Source organism: Amphiprion ocellaris, chromosome 2 (genome assembly GCF_022539595.1).
Source record: "Amphiprion ocellaris isolate individual 3 ecotype Okinawa chromosome 2, ASM2253959v1, whole genome shotgun sequence".
Classification (NCBI taxonomy): Eukaryota; Metazoa; Chordata; class Actinopteri; family Pomacentridae; genus Amphiprion; species Amphiprion ocellaris.
The window spans coordinates 29806976-29825064 of NC_072767.1; the positions used below are offsets into that span (position 1 = coordinate 29806976).

At 39.4% G+C, this 18089-nt stretch overlaps 1 protein-coding gene across 2 annotated transcripts in view; it reads right to left on the minus strand.

Moving 5' to 3' along the window:
* LOC111562694 (inactive N-acetylated-alpha-linked acidic dipeptidase-like protein 2) overlaps positions 1-18089 on the minus strand; it is a 520178-nt gene that overhangs the window by 479641 nt on the left and 22448 nt on the right. For both annotated transcript variants that reach the window (XM_055016278.1, XM_055016281.1), the window contains exon 3: positions 6843-6910. In XM_055016278.1, coding sequence (XP_054872253.1) covers positions 6843-6910 — 68 coding nt within the window. The remainder of the gene's footprint in view (positions 1-6842; positions 6911-18089) is intronic.

Genomic DNA, 18089 nt, shown 5'->3' on the forward strand with positions numbered 1-18089 from the left:
CAACCAGCTCTCTCAAATGTCGGCAATCTTCCCCGGCGCAGCACACAACCTTTGCACGCCTGCAGCGTTCAGAGGAACTCAGATCTGGATTAGATGGCAAAAATGTACATATGACAAATGAAGTAACAGCTTAGTGAATGACGTGCCGCAGAAGTGATGATGAAACAATAGCCTGCAGCAACGTTGAAACCTGTGTAAATACAGTGATAAAATACTTGATTCAACATCAGCAGCTGTTTAAAGGTGCAGTATGCAATTCTAATCCAATGCACCTTTTCGTTATATCCAGTTAATATGTCCTATGAAAAAAAGAAATCTTGTTTGTGCGAAGCTCTGACCTTTTAAATAAACAAAGTACCTCAGAGCAATCGACGCAACACAATCTCAGTGTGTTTCGGGCACATTTAACTCCGTGCACAGGATATGGAAAAATGGTGAGTGTGAGAATATGGAGGAAGTCAGAGTGACAGAGACGATAGATCTGGCACATAGAACTTATATCTTCTGACAAGCTTAAATTTAAACAGAAATCATTGCAGCCTTTACGCTCACACTTACACTTACCTACCATTTAAAATGCTAATGTGATTCACTAAGACGTTTTTGGGTTTTTTTGGCCATTTTTAATTTCTATGTTATCCGTCTTTAACTCCCACCACAGTATTCAAATACAAATTCACTCAAATGAATTTCTGTTTTCTGCCAGATTTATCACTGCAGACTGGCTCTTGCTGCAGAAGGAAATGCATCTGAAAATGAATGTATGGCAAGAAAAACAAAACAAAGAAGTCCAATCTGGCGCACTGTTTACTGAGTAGCCAGGTCAAAACAAAGTGAAAGCTTGAAAGAGATAAATTAAAAGATGCATTACTAAGGAACCCTGCCAGAGTTCTATGCTCAGTACAAAGAGGAAGACAAAAGAGCAACACTGCTATAAACTCTTATTTTTAATTAAATTTGATCTTTCTGTTTGCCACAGTTGCCTCTTGGTTAAAGTTTACACTAAACAGACAGTCAAACTAACTTATGTCTCTAGATTAGTGGATTTGTATGTATTTTATTTCACTGGATAAGTTAAATGTATCATAAATCTTAGATTTTTTTAGGCATGTTGAATCAGTTATTTATTTATTTATTTATTTATTTTTGGTGAGTCGACAACATTAGACTATTGAGCCTATTTTTTTGCTTTTGGCCTCCCTCAAGTACAATGAACACACATTTGCAATTACAAATTACATCTTTTTAACCGATATTGAGGATTTGGGCCAAACGTGAAACATGAGCTGTTACATGGACAGCTACTTAACATGAACATACCAATACATAGTACATCAGCTTTATTTGCTGAGAGCAGATATCATTGCAAAACAAAAGGCGTACATTGACAATGACGGTGAGAGTTTTACAGATATGTTGCATCCTAACATTCTACTTTGGCTGCAAACAGTTTAAAGAAAATTAGGATGGAAATTAATTAGTTTGACAAAAATTAGAATATTGTTGGCATTATGTTTTATTTCTAATGCGCTAATTAATGCACATTAGCTGTCCATCCATCAGCCCGACCCTCCACACAGAGTTAGTTTCCAGGTCCCTGCCTTGCTGCATAAAGGTGACTCTGCTTCTTGCACTGAACTGAACTTTAGGCGTGGACATAAATCATTAGTCACAGAATTGTCTAATATTGATGCACTTCCTCGTACTGGGCCGACTCATTACTATGCTGTAAAAGCAGGAGAAAGGCCCCGGGGCTTCACTACCAAGGAATATATGTGGAACTGAGTGAGGTCAGGACATGATGAAAAGCCAATGAAACCGAATGTATCCAAGTTCAGCTCAGGTTCCCCTTCAGGGGGGCGGGATGTCAGCAAAACATCAACAGTGTTGGCGCTAGAATGAATAGTCCTTTTTTGATAGAACTTTTTAAGAACAAGAATTACCAGGAAACCATGATCAGTTAAAGTAAACCCTTTTCTGTTTTTCAGCATTCAAAGAAGGACATGTTGAGCACAAGACCAAAAGCTAAGCTCTGTAAAGAATTGTACATTCTCTTCACAATTAAGTACTGATCCATGTACAAAGCTAGAGTGTAAAAGACAAAGAGCGTACAATACAATGAGTCAACAGGAACAAGTGACAGGATGAATACGGAGCTGACAGCTTAAGTGCCCTATTTAAAGCGGCAAATTTTCATTTCTGGTGGCACAAGGCTTCCTTGCTCATTTGGATATGGTTCATCTAAACAGATCAGATTTGAATAAAGCATCAGTTCTGGTTTCTGTTTTTTTTTTTTTTTTTTTTTTTTCATGCCTGGCATCTGGATGAGGAGAAACAGGTGTGCACGGCAACAACAGGACAGTGAAGCTAACGAGATGAAAGCAATTACCGTGAACAAGTCTCGTGCTTTGGCCATTGCCTACATGTCGACATTGGTACTCTTTCTCTACAAGGTCTTATCACATCATTTATGATTACAGGGACACTAACTTGATATTTTTAATGTTTGTGTAATGTATATAGGTCATAACTTACTGCAGGACACCATTGAACAATTACAACCAGCCATAACTGGCTGTTGTCCATCCAGAGGCTTGACAATCCATCAGATGACCACTGTGGTATTATTAAAACCTTTGGAGAAATTTGAAAAAACAATTGTACTTTTTCTAAAATCTAAGCCTCTTCATTTGGTATAGCTTGTATTGATGATGCGGGCTGTTGTGACTTGTGGGCAAAATTAGACTATTTTTATATTATTATCCCATTATACTTTGCAACCTAGACATTCAGCCTTAAACAACTACAGTCACCATCTAAAACCTTGTAAACCACCCAAACCAGTCCTGCTTTCACAAGCACACATGCATTTATACATGCCCCCCCCCCCAAAAAAAAAACACCTTACAAATTAAAACATCAAAATGATGATAATTTGTGCTGGCTGTCAGACAGGTCTTGGTCGGAGGCGTCAGTGGCCTGTCATCATAATCTCAGCCCTGTGAAACATGGCGCAGTGTGCAGCCTCTCAGCACTCCGACTAGATATTGCTGAGCTGTTGCATGTCCAATTAGCACAATGATATCATGTGGCTGACATGGCCTTCAAAAATTAACAACTTTTTGGGGCAATACAACAAGCAGGCTGCCACACTGCTGCAGCTGACACATAAAATGAAACATGTGAATTTACAGTAGCACCCCATCAGGAAGCAGCTGAATGAAACAAATCACTTTTCAGTTATTACACAAGTTCAATTACGCAGCAGTGAGCTTAATTCATAAATCACAAATAAATAAGGTGAGCTTTTTTTCTCTCTGCGATACTATCAATTTGTCTTGTACACTAACAAGGCTTAGTTTGGTGTAACTGAATGGCTTTAAAGCGTGAATAGGACTGGAAAATAATAATACCTTCATGATAATTTGGCACAGAATCCAGCGATCTGTTGGTGCCAAACAGCTGCAGATGGGAGCTATATCATTAGGGCTGCAGCAATTGTTGCCCTGATTTACCACAGGCTTTTATTACCAGCTATTGCTACTCTGTGCCTCGTCATTTTTCCTCAATTCTCTCATTTTTTTCATGGCTACTTGTAAAAGCATCTTGCGATATTTCCTCAGTGATGCTGCATAGATTATTATTCTATGATCCGATTTTCTAAACCGACAATACGACGCATTGAACGCGACACTAAGCAGCATTAAAAAATTAAAAAATAACTAAAGGAATTTGCATCAAATTGGACATGCGTCCACATCACGGTGCTGTTGACAGTACTGTCACACTCTCCCACCAACGCCTCCTTATAAAGAGCCCACACTTGTCATCCTTCTAAATGACAGAATGGATGTAACATTGAAGTGACAACTAGATGACATGTGACACAATGAATATTGCAATGAAAATGAGATTTTTTTGTTTCGTGTATTCTTATTCGGGGGACATAAAATATGCTGTTATCATTCTGTTGGGCACCACTGTTCAGTTTTTTTTTTTTTTTTTTTTTAATAAGAGAAACAGCAGCCACATCATTAATAATACAAGACCTGGTCAGATAGGTTAGAGTTGACTAGAGTGTGTGTGTGTATTTCACCCGCATGTCCTCAATCTGGTTGCATGTGCATGTGTCACAGGTTGAGCATATTCAAGGAAGCGTGTATTTGCAGCACACGTGGGAGCTGCTGCATGGTTGTGTACTCATGTGAAAGACTTCTCAAGTGTGTATTCCTATGCTTCCACACTATAGGGGCTCGTCTGAATGTCAGTCGGAACAAGCAAGAGGCTGCTGCTGCTGCCAGTGGCACCGCTGTGGTCTCCACGGTAACCCATGTTAAAATGCTGCAATGCTACTCTTAAGAAGACACTAAGGCAGGTTGTTGTGACGGGATGCTGAGCTACACTAATGTGTTGCACAGCAGAGAGGAGAGACGTGAAATAGGCACATTATTAGATGAGCTACAACCTATCGGACATGTTTTTTAATCCTCGGAATGTACAGAAACTGGTTCATGTGCACCCTTTGCATTAGTCTCTCTGTGTACACTAAGTGTCTCTCTTCTGTATTGGCAGCTGCCTTTCTGTTCTGTCATCTGTCACTTTCTTTTCAGGTAATGAATGTCATTTGTTTTATTGGTCATGCAGAACATGAAAGTTGCTGTTTCAAATCCTGAGAAGCTGGTGTAAATATGACATGAATGATGGCCAGATTAAGGTTGGTGTTCAATCCAGAGGTGTGATATCGTGCAAGTTGGATTACTGTCTTGGCCTTAATGGCACAACTGAAAATAGAATGGTGCCATTGGTAATATCATTAGTAGCATCTTTGGTTTTCTTGCTACATCAAACCAAAACATGCAGGTCACCCTGGTGCCATGAAAGTCATTTAACATGTTAGGACCTGACCTTAAAACTTTACAGTGAAAATCCTTTATGAACATGTCCATGTGGTGTTTTCTTATGTGTTAGAAAACATATCATGAGCAAAATAAGTAGTAAACATCATGGCTGAGCATTTCTACCTTGAAACTGCAGCATCCTGGTGGAGATCTCAAAAAACACAGATTTAGACTTCTGGGATTTCAAACATCACAACCCTAAGCAACCAATCCTGTCAACTTGCAGTATGGGTCTTTCTGCATTATTCTTCTTCTTGAGAATTGTTTTTTAGTTCAAATACGTATGACTGAATTACTCTAATTTTACAACTTGCCTTTGTGAGGCATAGTTTTACAATGTTTGAACTCAAACTGCCTTGAGTTGAGAGGCAGGCAGGGGGATAGTCAATCTGCACATTCTAGAGGAAGCAATGGTGTACAGTTCTACTCTGTAGTGTTGAGACAGACTATTTCTTTTGAAAACACTTTTATATGCAGCTTAGATACACAGTGATAAGTTTTCAGGAGTTATATCAATGACAGGTGAGGGGACTTTAACCTTTTACATATGACACACAAAAGGCTTAAACTGCATAAACAGGACACTGGGAATGTGCCCGAAGTGGCATGCAATTCTATGATATCACAGTGGACAAGTCTTTTGACAATATCCAGTAGAGTAGTGCTATTAAACACATCCTAGCAATTTCAAAAATCACCACAAAGTCCAGACTACCAACCAGGAAAAAATGGATAACTACTTGTGGCCCCATTCTCAAGAGCACCCTCTATGGCTTTCAGTACTACATTTAAATTTCCTCCATATGCACCACTTAAGCACAAGATAAATTCTTGCTGTTAGACTGAGAACCGAGATGGAATTTTAAAACTTAAAAAGTAGCAGACACAGAAAAAGGAGAAGTTTTAACATCTCCTGCGTTCGGGGTAAGTCTGACTCACCGAATGTAGGCTGTCGATATAAGCCTGCCATTGGCTGCTCATTTCAGGCGGACCTGAAATGATTGCATTGAATGTAAGTTCAAAATTATTATTATTATCACCGATAATTTGTTGAACAGGCAGGCAACCAGCAGCACTGTTGGAAAGATGAAGTGATGCAGTTTCATTGAAAATGTGATACAACCTCACTGCAATATCAAATTAAAGAAAAAATATGAAGCAAAGAATGTCTGTCGGGCTTTAACGGTGAACTCAGCTACACACACACACACACACACACACACACACACACACACACACACACACACACATTTACAAAAGCTACCATACATGACATCACACAGCATGGTGGAACAACAAGGTCCTGGTACAGGACTGAAACAAAGTGAGAAATAGCCAGCAGTCCCAGAACACATCAGAGAAAAGGTACAAGGACTGCAGAGTCCAAAATTCTCCCAACTGAGCCGGAAACACGGGTACACTGTGATATCTTCAACAGAATTGGATTCAAACAATGCCCGTTGTACTGTATGGGTCTACAGGGCATTGTGTGCAGCACCAAATGACAAATATTAATTTTCATCAAAAAAAATTCGCCCTCTATCTCACTCTCTCCTGCTGTGTGTGTGTTTGTGTGTGTGTGTGAGTGTGTGAGTGTGTGTTTCTCTTGGCCTTTCCTCGGCTGCGGGCCCCTGGGATACAATGGGCTGCTATTTGAAGCCCAGGACCTAGTTTCACTGCTACCATGGGCTCTGTCTTAGATGCACATTTTATAAAAGAAAAGACAGTGGGAGAAGGAGACAGAAAAGGAGGAAGACTTGTGAGTGAAATTAAATTGTGAACAGTACAGTCTGAGCGACTATCCCACTGGACCAATCCACGACAAATGAAGGGAAATCAGGTCGTTCAAAGTACAAAGAAATGCCTCTATTTTAACTTTTTTTTCCTTTTCCTCATTTGAAAATGACAGAACGACAGAAGTTAGCCATGTGAAGTGTTGCTAACCTGTCCCAGGTCTCTCTTTGTCTTCTGTCTCAGTGCAAGCTGGGGAATAAGTCCAGTTCCATGTGACCCTGCAAAGGAGTGAGAGAAGGAATGTATGATTCGTAACTGTAATATTTGTGCAGATGTGAAATCTGAATGGCCTTGTGTAACAATTACGGATGCTTTTCTGCAAGGTCTACATCACTGACCATGCTACACAAGGGATTAAAACTGATAAGTGATGGCAATATGTACCGGTGACAGACAGTTCTGCAATACCAGAAAGAAAACTATTCAATAGAATGTTGGATTGTGTCAAATAAATACTTCAGATGAAAACCACATAACAGAAATGTGAACTTAGGTTACATGAGCAAATCGCAAGCATGCTCCCTGGATCATAACAGCCTATCAGATCCCTTTATAATATAGCCCTCTGTCGTTCTCCCTGTTGGTTTTCCGGCTGGTCTCCCAAGATACATAACACCTATCTGAGCAATGAATTTCTGCCAGCCCGCTCTGTATACTAATGCACTTGACAGTAGGGTGCATGACAAAACTGGTTCAGGTTCTCAGTCAGTTAACCCCTGGTCCTCACCAACCACTTGTAACTTACTTCGTAATTTCTGGGTACCCCTTTGCAAATCCATTCTGACATGTCATGCATTCTGCAACATTTCAATTACTAAATTCAAGAGTTCATTTATTGTGTCTTACTGATGTGAGATCAGCTTATCTCAAAGTTGATTTTACATTATTTAATTTGCATCATGGTCAGATCATTCTTTTGTTCTTATTTCTATTCACCAAGGTGTGTAAATTTATTTTTGTTTTTCACTGGGAAGAGTTTTCACAGTCAAATTCAGGTGGTTAAATTAAAAGTAAAAAAAAAAACAAAAAAAAAACAACGTTTTTTTTGTCTGTTTAAAAATAGGTCCTTAAAATTACCAGTAAATACTAATCTTAAAATGAATATCATGAAACATTTCAGAGTGATACATTTTTCAGCTATAATGTCCAGCCCTGATAGGAGCCCTAATTAAACTTCAATGTAAAGATGGTCCACAATTACCCCACTTCTTCAAGTTCAACATTTATTAGACATACTTTTTTCTGCCAGTGCCATGACGTCTGACAGCACCCAGGGATAATTAAAACGGACATATTTTCATCTTTAGACTCCTCTTTAGTCCAGTGTTGTCAGATGTTCCATGTAAAGTCTACTGTAATTGGTACTGTAAGCACATCTGAAAAGACTGCTTCTGTCTGGACCACCCAGTGATCCCCATCCCCTGTGAAATGCACCGCTGACCACACGACATATGAACAAAGTATTGTACCCATAATGCCTCAAGTAAGTGTCTTTTAGGTTGGCTAAGTAACTGGGCAGTAGGTCTACATATTTTACACTGCTACAGCCACAATTACTTTATTTTTGGGAAAAGCAAATTTTCGTTATGGATGGTTGAGTGTTTGTAGTATTTGCAACAATAAAACACAGACATTATAGCCTGATTTTTTGTCTTTTATCTGGTGCTTTGAAAAATGTCTAGTTTTTATCTGATTGTTAACTTTGGGAAGTTGATTAACCTTTTTCTTCACAGGAAACTTTTTTTGGGCCTTTTTTTAAAAAAAAACACAACAAATTAAATGTATCATTATGTGATAATCTGTCAACATAGAAAGTTGTATGCTCATTAGCCACTTTAAACACTTGCGTCCAGAGCAGTGTGACTTACTGGTGGCTTCAGATAAATTCATCATTCCTTAGAAATTATGGTTCATGTTGACAGTTTCAAGCAGCTGCTGCACATTTGGTGTGCAGATGGTGTGTTGTGGCATTTAAAAGATCCTCAAATGCAACCCTGTCTCCCAAAAAATGTGCTCCTACACAACTAAACTGCTTACTTATTTCTGTTTTCAAAGAGACATAATTTTGTTTCAAACAAACATGTTTTGCTCAGCAACAGGTTAAAAAAATTGCAAATTATAGTCATCTAGAAGGTATGATTTATTGTATTACACCATATTGGTTTTAGCAATGTATCCTCCTTTTCCTAAGTTACATGCAAATCAAAGTCACCTTACAGTCCATCCTGAAGCAGGTGGTAATGCACCAAAAGCCTTTTCTTAACCAACACGTAAAATGGCTTTCACAGTTGTTACTGATGAATACTTGGGGTTTAAACCCAAATCACCACATGATAATACCTGTCTTTGTTCTCTTAACCTCCTCAAGTGAAATAAAACACCAACAAATATAAAGGTAATATACTCTGCTGGTGATAAAAAAGATTTAACACAGTCTAATCATTCCCACTGCGACTCTTAGACTCCTCCAGCAGAGAGTGTTACATAAATGACTTGACTGCAGTGGTGGAAGAATGACAATGACAGCATTGAGGATAACCAGGATATTGAAATTTGGGAAAATCAGGCCAACAATAATGATGTGAATCTGATGTGTACAAATATATCAATCAGTCAGTCATCTTTTTTCTACCCCAGCTGTAACATAAAACAAAATTACAATGAGAAAATAAATATTTTCTCAAATAACTATCCAAAACATCATAAAAAAAACTTTAGTAACAGCAGTAAATATTATAAATTCATCTCTCATCTTGTCTATTCCAATTTTTTCTCTCATTCTTCTCCAGCCATTACAAAACAATCTTGAATTTGTCTTCAGTCCTGACCTAACAGTGGATTTGCATGAGTAAGAGTGCAATTTCTGTGCTCCTCTCAATCTCTGCAATTGCTTGCCGCTGTAACTGTGCCACCCCGGTGCAGTCCAGGAGCTTTCTGAATGAATGAGCTGATGGAAAACAAGCCTATTTCCATTCTGTGACATTAATAATTTGCCACGCAGAGAATGGTTTCATTATTTAAAAAAAAAAAAATAATGCTGCCTTGAATGACACATACTCATGACAGAGGAAGAAAGGAAGCACAGAGGGGACAGGAAGAGGGAGGGAGATGGCTGCAGAGATGGATAGGTGTGAAAAAGAGAGGAGCAAGAGATGAGAGATGAGAATATGAGTTGCAGAGGAGCAGGGAGGCCGGGGACAAGAGAAGAGGCATAAATATGCATCACTATGGGCTATCTTTGTAGAGGAGCTTTGACGTTAGCTGCAAGCTACAGCTAAGGCACTTCTGTCATTCCCATTCTCTTTTCTTTGGCTCTATCCTCCTTCATCTCTCCCCCCATCTTCCCATCCTCTTCAAGTGCTTCCTGTTTTTTATACAGACACACACACACACACACATGCAGAGCCTTGAATACAGGCACATGCACCATGCATCCACTGTTGTCAGTCTCTGGTGCATCAAAACCAATATCAGTTCTCTCCAAATTAAGTATCAGCTCTCACCCTGGCCTGCTTCAGTAATAAGTCTCTCAGGGAGCACAAGTGATGGGCTATTCTGTATCCTCACCTCCCTCTGCATGGCCTGACAGCTATTTCCCCTCAGCTGTGGTCTTTCAGCACATAATACAACCCGCCGCCGCTACCACCACACTGCTGCCCTCATGCTGCATGGGGGGGAAAGGATGAACCTGTGAAACAATCAGTCTCTGAATTGGCTTTGTGTCAAGGAGAATTAAGTCATGTTCCATAATGGGGTCCACACCACAAAAACAGCCCGCCACGTGTGATGTGCTGGCACAGTGTAGATGTAAAATGACTTGTTGAATATCAGCGTGTGCAGATCAAATGTTTGGTCACAGTGTGGCAGCATATTAATATGATGAAATGGCTTAGATGGTTCAGGGTGCAGCAGCAGCGGCGAGACTTTGATCAGTCATCCTCCTGGCTACCTGCCCAACATGACTGTCAGTCTGAACAGCACACCATTACACAAACTGCAGTGCAGGAGCTCGGTAAACCAAGCTTGGTAATAAATGGTTCTGAAACATAGTGAGGTTGGACTCTCTCCAGAGCGATGCATAAAACCTGCCAGCAATTTACCAAAACTGAGACGCAGTGAGCCTTGCTGCACAAGCTGCTGGGGTATGAAATCTGAGGTCTCTAAGCTGCTCTGACAAAACTGTAGGTCTGTAAACAGAGGTCTCAGAGGTGTTTCTGAAAATGATTGTATCAGTAAAACTGTAACCTAACAGAGAGGTCTGGAAGCTTATTTTGATCCATTAAAGCTAGATATAATCAGTCTGACATATAAGGTCACACAACTTGTGTTCGGTTAGTTTTGTCTCGAGTTATAAAAATTGAAGTCTGATAAACAACTTCTTAAGTTTAAAACATCCCTAAGGATGCGTCTGGCTTTTCAGTTTGAGGCTTTAACTGTTTGATTGTTTGAGGTAAAACAAACATCTTTTTAGGCTTCTTATATTGAGTTTGTTTTTTTTTTCTTTTACAATATCTGTTCTTTGCATTGCATGATATGGGCAGTGAAAGATAAAAGTTATCAGAAAAAAGCAGTAGTCAAGTAGTAGCATAGGGCTGAACAACTAAAGCAAATGGGAAAGGATCTCATTTCTGATTGATTATGAGGTTGGGTATAGAATCATGCTTTTGGTTATATTTAATACTTCACTAAGGTAAAAGGGCCGTTGTCAGCACAGTCAGAGTAATATTAACTTCAGCAAGAAAACGCAGGAAATACAAACTATGTTTATGGTGAGCAATCTCCTACAAAAATGTCTCATGTTTTCTTGAGCAACCCACACATCTCATTTCCTCCAAATGTGGACTAAATCAATACAACGTCACAATGCTTGTTCCTTTGCTCCAGATGGACAAGAGTCATAATTATTGCTGCCATTAGAGGATGTAAACCTATTCCATTTTAGGAGATTAAAAAAAAGAAATAAAGTGATGCAGCCAGTCTACTGTAGCTCCACACCTAACCACCAGCCTTACCTCCGCATCCCTACTTTTATCCTGGCTACACATAATATATTACTTGCTCTACTGACACTGGAAACAAATGGTGAGACTTGATTGTCAGAACAGTTTTTCGCTGTAATGCACTGCTTCTCTTGCATATGACAGTGACAATAAACTTGAATGATCCAACAGTGACTCAGTTCCTAGAATTATAAGAAAGCCTGCAAAATGGGTGTTTGTGAACTGTTGTTCAAGAATAGAAGCAGACATCTCACACAAAACCAGGTGTAGTTGTTTCTATGATACAGAAACACAGGTCTGAAAGCTGTTCTGAGGTAATTAAAGCAGAGGTCTGTAAACTGCCTCAAAGATCTAAGCAGAGTCTCATTTACGAGCTCAGAGACAATGAAGCAGATTACCGTGTGCTTCTTTTTTACTTATAAAGCCTGAGGTTCGCAAGTTACCTTTTTAAATACATAAACTATGGTCAGAGAAGTTGATCTGGAGTTTAGTCTAAGGTGCTTCTGAAACTGAAGGCAATAGTCTTTCTACCAACGTTCAAAAGCAAAACCCAACTGAGGTATAAAATGTAAGGCCGGTAAGGCTCTTATGTGATATAAAAAGTGATGTCAATGAACTGCTTTAGAAGTAAAAGAAAAAAAAAAAAGATGTGCAGGGTACTTTTCAAAAGCAGTAAAGCAGAAGCCTGTAATGTGGCATTAAAATTCATAAACAGAGGTTTGGGGTAAAAAAAAATAGAAAAAAAGGATTTCTAAGCAGCTTCTTAGGTATTAAAGATGAAGCCTCTCTATAGCTGCAGAAGTAGAAGGACTGACGGCTACAACACTGAAAGCTAGTGGTTGTGGATGTATTCGCACTGTCCCCATCGGGTGTTTGAATATCTACAAACCCATTAGCTGCCTGTAAAATAGAAAAGCAATGTTTTGAAAACTATGTTGTACATGGAGTCCAGGAATACTGGTGTGAGGGGTAAGAACCATGGTCTGTGTAGGTCCTGGAGAACAAAAATGCTATCTATTAACAACTTCCAGCACTGCATGTATGAAGACTGTATTGTAAAAGCAACACATTAGTCCATCTGGGTGTAGACAGGAGACATTTGTGGGCATCGCTAAGTGTGGGTCATTTTGGCACCACTCAGAGCCCAGTACCCAGTCACTTTAGTAATGCACACAAAACTGGAAAAATAGATGAGAAGCACTAAAGGGACTGGGTCATGTCGACCTGAGGAAAGTGTGAGTGCACATACTGCCCGTGTAGATAGATGGACTGATTAAAGTACATATATCAACATTGTGTATTTTTTTCCCATTCGATTTGCATCACATATGCAACCGAAAAACTGAAGGGGTGAGGAAGTTTCTGAGGCTGAAAAACAGATTTGTGCCAGAGCTGAAACAGCATGCAGTTATGAGGTAGCAAATCCTTGGTTATAAAATCTTCAATTATATGACCTCAGATAATTTTCAATTTAAGGACAAAAACGAAGGTCATTGCATTAGTTCGGATAGGAGCCATGCTACATTTTATCCAAATATTCACAGTAGGAGTACCAGTGTGTGGCCCTGGTTTATTTACGTGTATCGATCTGTAAGTGTGATTTTTAGGGTGAGCAAAGTCAAGGTGGTTTGTCAGCATTTGCCTTATTGAGAAAAGGTTGGAGGGAGAGTTAAAGCAAATGACTACACACCCTAAACACAAACACACACACAAAGGCAACACCATCCTCCAGGCGTTTCCCCATTCCATTTACAGTAACAGTCCAAAACAACCCCCACTACATATTAATTTTGATAAACAAATAAAATGGGCTCCTTGCTTTCCACTTAAGCCGTTAACCGGGTGACTCCAGTGGCAATACGAGGGGAGCTGTTCCTCACTCTAATCCGCATGTAGCAGCGGCAAGGATTTCCAATACTCCATAAATTCAGGGCTTATCTCCAGACAGTGACTAGTAAATGGTAAGCAATGCTATCAATCATGGAGCTCCCTGCTGTGTGATTCATAGTAATGTGTTTCCATTTAAAATTCCCCCAGGGTGGAGGAGAGAGGAAAGAAGAGAAGAGGAGAACAGCGAGTCTCTGGGCATCAAATTCCCCACAACAATCAATACGTGGAGCTCAAACAGCCCATGCCTCAGCCTGCCCTGGGAAAATAAATGTATTAAGGTAGGGAAAATGCATTAAAGAGGAAGGGAAATGAGTTTAGGTGAGAAGAGAATAATCAGGAATGAGGCATCAAAGCAAATACTGGCAACACACAGAGACGTGACTGCTTGGTACAAAGGCCTGAGCGGAACGGCTTTGAAATACATTCCTGCTAATGACGCATTGGTTCAACGGCAGAATATCTGAGTGGTCATAGATATGGACAAAAAGGTAACAGTGATAGTGGATCAAGGTAGCATATCATAACATACAACATAACCTGGATGGATTTACGGACTGAATAACTATCATCTTTATCTGCTTCACCAACAGCTCTCTGAGTTTGGTAAATTTCAGGTCAGGGTCATTACTGAAATATCATTGGTAGCGTTCACTGTATATCATTTTATCGGTTTCAAATAATTTGTAAGTGTTCCATATGCTCAAACCACCATTTGCTTTTCTTTTTTTTTTTTTTTTGAATTGGATTTGGTTTAGTTTTCCCCCCAAGCTTAGTTTCTTGTTCTCTGAGTTACTTGTTTAGTTCTATAGTTTGCCTGCAAACTTTTTTGAATGGATTTGAATGTTTTTGAAAAGTAATAAATCCTTTTGAATACTCAGCCTGTCTGCCTGTTCTGTGTGTGCACCTGGGTTCTATGTTTAAGACTTAGGTTCAGCCTTAAATTTTCACCATTTTCTCAGTGTCTGTCAGCATTACAATTACCACACAACTCTGTGCATACGTGCAAAGTTAATGGTAGCATTAATCTCATTAGACACAAAACATGCTGAGGCCAATGATTATTTTATTGTTGTGATGACACTACCATCAATGACACAAGCAATCCACTGAATCTTCAGTTCCTCAGCTTCTAGGAATGCATGGAGATTCTTGTGTTCACTCTTGCAGCCAACAGCGGAACATTTGATGTGCTTTGCTTGTAGCTGAGACATGTTAGAATTAGCAGAAGCAGCAAGTAAGTAAACAAATCTGAGATGCAGCTGATCATTCTGACTGCTTGATCTCACAAGTAGGAGGCAATAAGGGGTATTGTGCCGTTTGAGCAGTCTAGGTTAAAGCTCACTGACTAATGATTTCTCAGTTTCTGCACAGAAAATGAGTAAAATTCTGATGGGCTTGGAAAGTTGGGAAGACATTGAGGAATGGCACTAGTAAGCATTGTCATATCCTCACAGCTTTTTTCACACCAAGCTTTTAAGACCTACAATTAATTCTCTACATTCTGGGCTTTAATGACAGTATGGGCATGTAATATCAACCTGAAATTAAAATATTGTGACAAATGTCAGAATGTGTTGTCCAATATTTTGGATGAGCCTCGATTACAGATATTACGAGTTAACATCAGGATTTGTTTGCCCCTTTACCAGTCTCAATCAACAGTTAAAATAAAACACAACAGCACTATTGTCCTCCTCCTGCCAAGTAATCTCAGCTGTCATATTTGAGCGGACCACATCTCCCCATCCTCCATCCACAAAAGTGTCCACACATCTGTGTGAGAAGCATCAAGAGACTACACATTATCAATCAGAGCACAACTGTGAGGCCTATGAAGAGTGCATCAATCACAGGCTGCACTGCTTAAATTGCTTCAACGGAATGTGGATAAGAGACGAACCGATGAGCATGAGCTCTCCTGGTAATAACGCCTTCAAAACAACAAACTGATATGCAGTCTATTCTTTCTACGTTTCCCCAGTTCTCAGTGGTGGAGGCAATGGGGAAACTAGGCACACCAAGACGTGTGACTAACTTCCATCCTTTAAAGTGAAGTGTAAAATCCAAATCTCAAGAGTTGTCTTGTGTGGTGGCAACAATTGCAAGACGCCGCCAACAGACTTTCTTTTTTTTTTTTTTTTTTAAATAAAAATTCCAGCATCATCCTTCCTACACCCGAACACTATCCATACAACTAATGGTTTGTTTTCTTATGTAGCTGAATCTTCTTTTTTTTTGTGTTTCTCCTCTGTTTCTAATTGCTATCAATTACTGTTACGACACTGCAATTTGTAATGCCCAGCTTTATCAAATTATGATGAAACCCCCACCACCACCACCACCACCACCCATGTCCCCAGACTGTAAGAAGCCATATTTTTATATAATCTGACACAGATTATATAAAGTGGCTATGTGTGGTGAACATAGATTGTGAACTATGCATGCCTTCACCATTTACATGTGCACATGCATGACTCACATCAGGTAAGGACAGGCTTGCTTGAGATTTCAGAACATAATTACTGAATGTATATCAGGAAATATTAGAGCTTTTGTTCCTGCAATGCATCAGTGTCTTTGTGGAGTTGATTGTAATACTGATTGTAATATCTGAAGCAGCACATGAGCAACAGAGCTACAGTCGACCAGCAGGGAGCCAACCAGGATAAAAATGAACAAAAACGCCAGAGTGGAAACCCAAAGCAGCACAGTACCCATCATCCAGAAGTCCGGTTGTCATATTAAGCTAAATGAAGATAAGTAGTTATGAAAACAGTTATATCCTTACTGCAAACCTGAAATCCCATGCATACATGGATATTTTCATAGTCCAGATTCCTAGCCGTAAAACACATATGAAGCAAATCAGTTTATGGCTTTCACTTTCATAATGCACAGTTAGTGAGCTCTGTTTTATTTTACGCACATGGTGATATGATTTTATGCGCAAAGTGACATATGTAAATGAAGCTCTTGGTGCCTTGACTGCATTTTGGCCAAGTAAGTAAAACTAAATGAAAGTCTATGTGTTGGAATCACCCGTGAACTTATGAAAGTAGAAAGTAAATTAGTTTCAAAGTAACAGCCACTGCCAACATATTTCATTTCACTGATTACGTCAACAAGTTGGCTGCATGTGGTGTACATAGTTTGTACTTTTACCAGCAGGAAAATAAAAATGTCCTGACAGATTCGGTGGGGCTCAGGGCTCCTGAGGACAGCTGCATTATTCACAAACATTTCACCAGATAAACTTGGAAAGTCTGCGCTAATATATCCATCTGATATATAGAAAAGCACAATGTCACTGAATATTAGACTCTGGCTGATCCCACTGAGATGTCGGGATAATTTAAAATCATAAAAGATTAATTTACTATTGCTGTGCGTAAAAATTCTCATTCTTAATTTGGAGACACGTGTACCATCTCTGCTGCTGTTTCCTAGCCAGAATATAACACTAGTTCCTTAATTATTGGTTGGCCATGTTAACAGTTAATAATAGAGTATAAAACTGAACTCATAAAGCCTTTTCCATTTTTTTTTTTTTAAACAATTCACTTGAAAAGACCCCAGAAAAGCAATGAAGCCAAAATGAACAACTTTTAGCTTGTGGGTAAGAGACAATAAGTCTTTTTCTTGCATTAGCTGAGCCATTGGTTGCTGAAGATTAGTGCATGCTTCAAAGCTAACAGAGAACCTGTCAATTTTCCCAACTTTATTCTGCAGTGTCCATCAATGCAGCCTCCACAGTCTGCAAAGCTAAGGCAATCTGCAACTTCTGGGGAGATTATTCAATGTGCGCAGTCCTTTCAGGCAAAATACAAGCTCACTTGTATCCCCAGCTTATTAGACTGAAGACAACTCCACCTAGAGGTGGAACCAGGTACTAAAATGAAAACAGTTTAGGTGTGTGGCTGAAAAGTCAAATAAATAATATTAATTACATCCTATTTGTTTTTATTCAACACTCACTCAACAACGATGGAAGATGTGATGACGTCAAAGAGAGACATGAAGAAAAAATCATTAGGACTAAGGCACCATACTAAGAGAATCTGACTGCAATTAGAAAATGCAATCACGCAATGTGGATGCTGTTGATATGGGTCTGCTGTGGATGGTGCAAGGCTTTTACTATTGCTGTAGCAAGGAATTGTGAGACACCATTGTCTCCTTTTTCTTTGGTCAAGCATGGATCAGTGTGTCCTACCCTAAGGAGACATTAAAGGAAGAACCGAAGCAATTTTCCTTTACATTTAGAGAATTTGACCAGGTGCCATGTAGATACTTCAGCATCTTTTCACTCAATTATGAACCTTTCTAAGCAAAAGAGACAATCTGACCACCAACCAGGACCGCACAGTTGTAGAGGTATGGAGCCTCCACTTGTAAGCATGTGTGCCTTAAGGTAAATGACTCAATCAGTGGCTGGTTCACAGTTCCAGCTCAAATCAACTACAAATCGTAGTCTGTACACACACAAATTAACCAGTTGTAGCAC